The 6,389-nt window shown below is 29.6% G+C and overlaps 1 protein-coding gene across 1 annotated transcript in view; it reads right to left on the bottom strand.

Annotated features, from left to right (window-relative positions):
- Window positions 1-6,389, bottom strand: part of LOC106470659 — a gene marked incomplete at its 3' end in the record, with an annotated part of 26,492 nt that overhangs the window by 4,144 nt on the left and 15,959 nt on the right. Inside the window, exons 4-5 of the mRNA XM_022399289.1 lie at window positions 5,647-5,738; window positions 545-677 (exon numbers count right to left, since the gene is read on the bottom strand). Coding sequence (XP_022254997.1) covers window positions 545-677; window positions 5,647-5,738 — 225 coding nt within the window. The remainder of the gene's footprint in view (window positions 1-544; window positions 678-5,646; window positions 5,739-6,389) is intronic.

Below are 6,389 nucleotides of genomic sequence, written 5' to 3'. Positions count from 1 at the left end.
GAGACTTGGTATTGAAATATAATTAATGTTTCACAGAAATTAGATTTTTAGAATTCCAAACTTAATTATGTAATAATTCACAATGTATGGAATAGTTTGAAGTAGTTTGTCTTATTTAAGTACAAAGCTGAATAATTCACCACCTGCACAGTGTCCACTATAATGATAAAACTTCAAATTTTAGTGTTACAAGTCTTCTATTGGACTATTTTAAGTAAATTAAAGAATAAAATAATTTTTAGAAACAAAAAGTTTTTGTTTTGTGCTTTATATACCTGAACCACAGTTTATCTAAAATAATTCACTAATATACTAACTTTTAAAGAAATAACAGTAAGTTATAACTACTTGCATTTATTAAAACAAAATTAGACTCAGTTTAATCAAGCATTGGCTTTTCTTAGCTCACTGATGTTTTATGCTAAGTAGAAACTTTTGAAAACTAGAAGTTAAAAACCAAGTTTACCTTACATCTATTTTTAATCTTTAAACTATAAGTAACAAATTAATCTTTTTATTTTATTTACAAGTATAGCAAACTTACTTTCTTCATTTCTAATTTCATTTTTCTCTCTTCATTAGTTTGAGCAAATTCAATAATTAGTCCTAGCGGCGGTTTCTTATGCAGCTCACGTATAGCAGTTTCTGCCTCAGCTAATGAGGACAAATGCACCATTCTATAAATTAATAAATAAATAGAAAAAAGTTTGTAGCAGCTCACGTGTAGCAGTTTCTGCCTCAGCTAATGAGGACAAATGCACCATTCTATAAATTAATAAATATATAGAAAAAAGTTTGTAGCAGCTCACGTATAGCAGTTTCTGCCTCAGCTAATGAGGACAAATGCACCATTCTATAAATTAATAAATAAATAGAAAAAATTTTGTAGCAGCCCACGTATAGCAGTTTCTGCCTCAGCTAATGAGGACAAAAGCACCATTCTATAAATTAATAAATAAATAGAAAAAATTTTGTAGCATTCAGCAAGTGCTTAAAACAAAATATTATTAGAATATATCCTGACATCATAAAATTACCTTAAGGACAGACTTCAATAATATTGCAAACTGTGTGAATTAGGCAGTATGGAGGAGATTAACAATAAAACCACTTTAGCATAAAATAGGTTTAAGTTGAATCCATCTCTCTAATTTCTAAAATAATTTACAAATTTTTATCCGGTGAAAACTAAAAATGCACACATTTGAAGGAACAACAATGTTGTTTTTTTCTTTGCCAAGTTCAATATATGCACCTATTACATGCTGAAACCTAGTGTTGTATATCAAAACTTCATCATATTTCTATATACTCATTCATTCTTGGGTCAACCAAATGGAAAGTTTAGCTGCTTTAAAAACTGGATACTTGCTTGCTCGTGAACAGAGCTTAAAAATGTCCGTGCTATAAACTTTTGCTTCAAGTTTGGAAATCTTTAGTTAATTTTTGACAAAACAGTCACTGTTAACCAGGTTAATTGTTGTCTCAACGAAGAAATGGAGGTATTCAAATGAGAACACGGTGGTTCCAGCAGAACAGGACAGCTCATACAGCAAGGGAAACAAGGTGCTACCTTTGTAAAAAAATTCCCAGACCGACTGATTTCTCTTTATGAGGATGTGTAATGGCCCCCATATTCACTTGATTTGTCACCTCCAGACTTCTTTTTATGTGGTTATCTAAAAGAAAATTTATGCTAACCCCGAGCCTCGGACTATTAATGAGATCAAGTACAACATCCACTAGAAGATTCTGAACATCCTCCTACAACCATTCCTTGAAGTAATGAGCAATATGGCAGTCTGAATGCAGGATGTCATTGGTAAACACGTGGTGTGAAAATGTATTATGTATTATGGGAATAAACGTTCATCATTACTCTTTAAATAAGTACATTCGTTATTTGATAGTCATCAGATTTTGTACTTTTTCTGGCCCCATTAAAATGTGTACATTTTTTTAGGGCATCCTATGCATATAACATGAATAAAACCCGTTATATATACTTACAGTCAATTCAACTTTTATTATGGGAAGCAGCTCTGTCAAACATTCTGTACTTGATAAAAATCAGTATTGTTTTTACAGAAGAATAGTTAGATGTAAAAACAAAAAATATCAATCTCCATGAATAATTAAACTTTTTTAATTTGTTACATAAAAAAAGTAATTATTATTTTTTTTATCATATCTTTCTTTACTGGCACTGTATGGGTTTCCAGTAAATAAAATTATAATGATAGTATTTTACCAACACATTTGTGTGCTCCATGGCACTGCAAACAAAGCTTTTGGTTTAATTGTAGAGCAGATTGCTTAGGTTTATAAACAGACTAAGCCACAAAACACTATCAATCATTTATTAGACATTAAATCTTATAATGTTTACTGCCTGGGCTAGCTGTTGGTTGGTAGTTTGTGCAACATTTATGTCACAATAAGACTGATAATTATCATAATCTATAACATTTCTGAGCACATAGGAGCTCACAAACTATTCATTTAGGTTGTTTGTCCAACTTCACAATCTAAATATCAGGAAAAGAAACTGGTACTTAAAAAAAAAAAAAATATATATATATATATATATATATGTAGGGTCAGTTTGGTTACTCTAACACAACGTTTTCTTTCTGAACCAGCAAGGTGACACGGTGTCACCCATTTGTTTTCTTTTCACACTTTAAATGCTTAATCTATTTACACATTGTTTGATATATATACTTTCTACATAATATCTAGTTCAATACATAATTTGATTTATTACTTGTGTAACTTAAACATTTTAAGTGGTGAATATTGTCATTAAATGCTCTTCTTAAAACATTAAAAAATACTCACTTTCATCTTGTTTTTATTGAGCCTAAAATCATGTAAATGTATCAGAGCTATTTTGTCAATAAAACTATAATTGTTGTGTCTGTGTTGTTCTAGTAACAACATACTCATTTTCTCATCTGTTCATGCAAGTTTTACATACAAAGTAAACTGGATTTATTTTAATGCTATTGATCAAATTTTTTTCAATTATTTCTTTTATTTATATCTTTACCTATTAAAGCAATTATATAAAGACAAAAATAACATAAAACACTGATGAACAGTAAAAGCACAGCCCTGTAGAGAAACACAACTTGAACTCATAACCTATGGCTATGTTGATTTAACTCTCTTGTTACAGATAAGTCAGAGCATGCATGTCACAACCTTTTACAGTTACATTCAAAACTGAATTAAACTACTTTATCATCAATGTATATGAAGAAACATGGCAACAAAACATAGTTAATAAATCAAATTTTAATATTATACAAGTTAAGTTCCTAATTTAATGAGTAAATATTTTTAAAATTCTCAATCTCCCCTACTATAAGAATTGTGACACTTGTTTTAACTTCTCTAATTTATATGCCATCCCTCTCTGAAGTACAGAATTTAACATAACCTACTCATTATATATTACTAGGCAAAGTGTAATTTTTATATACCTCAATCATATTTGTGTACCGAGTCATAAACTGAAAAATCACACCCACTTGCCAAATCCTCTTCTTCACAAATTGTCAATAGTTTCCTCTAATGCTTTATACTATATTATTTATAACCAAAAGAAAGACAAAGTTGTAATCTTTCAAATGATGTATTATATTACACTGTTTTCAGTACACAGTATTGTCAATTTTGTCTTCAGTTTGAAAGTTTCTCTCGTGGTGTTTAGATTGAGAAATTTAAAATAACCATTTTAAGGCTCTTACACCATACCTAGAAAGCCAGTTAAATTATGATAGTCATACAACACTGTTTGCTCTATGCATTCTTAGGTACCTTATTTATTTATGTAAATAAAAACTGAGTATACTGATAACTTTAGTATAACAAAAGTCAGTCAAATCAACTAAGTCCATATAGAGTTATAATAGAGAAAATAACAGATAAAATATAAAGTTAAAGTTTGTCATTATTTAGAGGTTACACAAAGAAAATTTGAAAATTTTCAGATGAAGAAAAGTATTTTTAATAGTAACATGAAAATCACTTTGTATTTGGAGCAGTCAACACTAACTTCATATATTCATCGACAAATCTTAAGTAAAAACACCTAATTAAAGAAAACTTATTTTTTGTGTACAAACGACTATAATGTTTACTGAAAGCATATCAAATTTCATGAAGATACACAAAACATTAAAAGTTATAATATGGAAACTCTAATGGTTACTTTGTGATTAGAAAGTCGATCATGTCAACTGACCACACATGGAAAATTTTCCCCACTATATATATTTGGTCAAGCTCAATTTTTCTCTAATAGTTATCATTTTTTTTTTAATTAGAGTTTTGTGTGTGTTCATTTAGAAATAAATTCAATAATACACAAAAATTAAAAAAAAAAATTTCTATCATCTGAATAGTTAGCCATCACAGAACTTCCAGCTTACTGTACTCACTAACCCTAAATATCCTGACCTGATGTCTTATCATACAAGAATATCCTGTTCTTTTAAAACAGATATAATTAACATAAAAAGATGATCACAAATCAATATATTGCAAAAAACGAGAGAAATTCCCAGGTTTGTGACTTGCTTCATTATGAGATCTTCTAGTAGAAACTTTCTCATAAACCATACAACACTGATTACACAACTTGATCTATTTTAAAGTGACATAGACAAAAATCTTTTCCATCCCAATAATCTTTAGTTGTGTTTTTGTTTTTTTAAAACTAAGGTTTATTAGTTATTGTCCAACCATATAAAAGCCTCTCAACACAGGATTCTTGAGATATGATTAAAACAAAAAGAAAAGTATGTGAGAAACAAACTTCAGAAGTCTATTTGTAAAGGATATCAAGACCCGAGTAAATATAAGCCTATTACTTGGATTGAGCAGAAATAGTTTTTTTAAATCTGTAAGGGCATTGCTTACAGGTGATTCCCCTTAGTGCTGCACAAAGATCGGAGTTCAAACGTTTTCAAATTTTTCCTTATAAATTGCACTAAATTTGGCAAACTTACCAGATATCAATTAACAAGTATATTTGAAAGAAAAAATTGTTGAATCAGAGTTAGAATTACTGTTCTTACTTGTATTATGAAATTTAATATTCATATATTGCTGGTCAATCTGAGAGCTGCCCTGTGGTCTTACTAAGGTTAAGCCCTTAACTTCTTTCTGAGGGAGATGAACATTAATTTTAATCCAGTATTAACATTAAATGGGCTCTAAGTTAAGCATTTTAGTTAAAATAAATGTTGTAGTATTAATTACTGCAACAAAAATGAAAAATGCCACTATCTGCTTCTCCTAAGCCTACTTCTGGAATGAATGTCCTATTTCCATGAACAGGTGAAAGTTTTCTGAATGTAGGTGAAAATTTTGCCATGTGATCTATTATTGAGAATGCACATTAATTAAATATTTGTGCCTTCTTGAATTTCCATCCTTTATTACATGTTTTCAGTTGGACACAAAATACAGTATGTAGTGCACTGCCATGGGGGTTTGCAATTTTGTAACATCAAATAAAATAAAAAAAGGGGGAGGGTTCTCCTTCAAACTTCCCAATTGGTTTTTCTTCAAATATGAAACTAAGGCGCTCTAGACTTTCTAACATTCAGAACATAAGGGAAGAGCTTTACATACCCATAACCTGTGATGTACTTCGGATTTCTTGACTGACCAATATGAACATACAAAACCCGGCCATAAGGAGCAAACAAGTTTTTTAGTCCCTCCTAAATATACAAATAAAGATAAAATAAACCCATTGAACTACAATAATTTATTATCCTTACATAAATATTACTTTTGTAAGATAAATAATGACTGAAAACCAAAAAACACTTCTCTGATGTTTTAATTTGGTGATGAGGAACACCCTTTTTAGAAAATTAAGTTTGGAAACAACTTGAAAGGGTAATGAAATTAACTTTATTACAAATGTACAACGTTCCGTCAAGCTTATGCCATCATCAGGTATAAGTACTTGATAACAACATAGGCTCGTCAAAAAGTTTTACATCTTACTATAATAGACATAATGTATATATATATATATATGTATCTACCTATGTATGTGACCAAAATAATACAGTGTTGTGCCATCTATTGAATAGAATCGCAAACAAACATTCCTAAATTTTAGAAAATTAAGTTTGGAAACGACTTGAAAGGGTAATGAAATTAACTTTATTACAAATGTACAACGTTCCGTCAAGCTTATGCCATCATCAGGTATAAGTACTTGATAACAACATAGGCTCGTCAAAAAGTTTTACATCTTACTATAATAGACATAATGTATATATATATGTATCTACCTATGTATGTGAACCAAAATAATACAGTGTTGTGCCATCTATTGAATAGAATCGACAAACAACATT

Source organism: Limulus polyphemus, unplaced genomic scaffold (genome assembly GCF_000517525.1).
Source record: "Limulus polyphemus unplaced genomic scaffold, Limulus_polyphemus-2.1.2 Scaffold4147, whole genome shotgun sequence".
Classification (NCBI taxonomy): Eukaryota; Metazoa; Arthropoda; class Merostomata; order Xiphosura; family Limulidae; genus Limulus; species Limulus polyphemus.
Note: the sequence above shows the minus strand (reverse complement) of the source record. Positions and strands in the feature narration are given on the sequence as shown.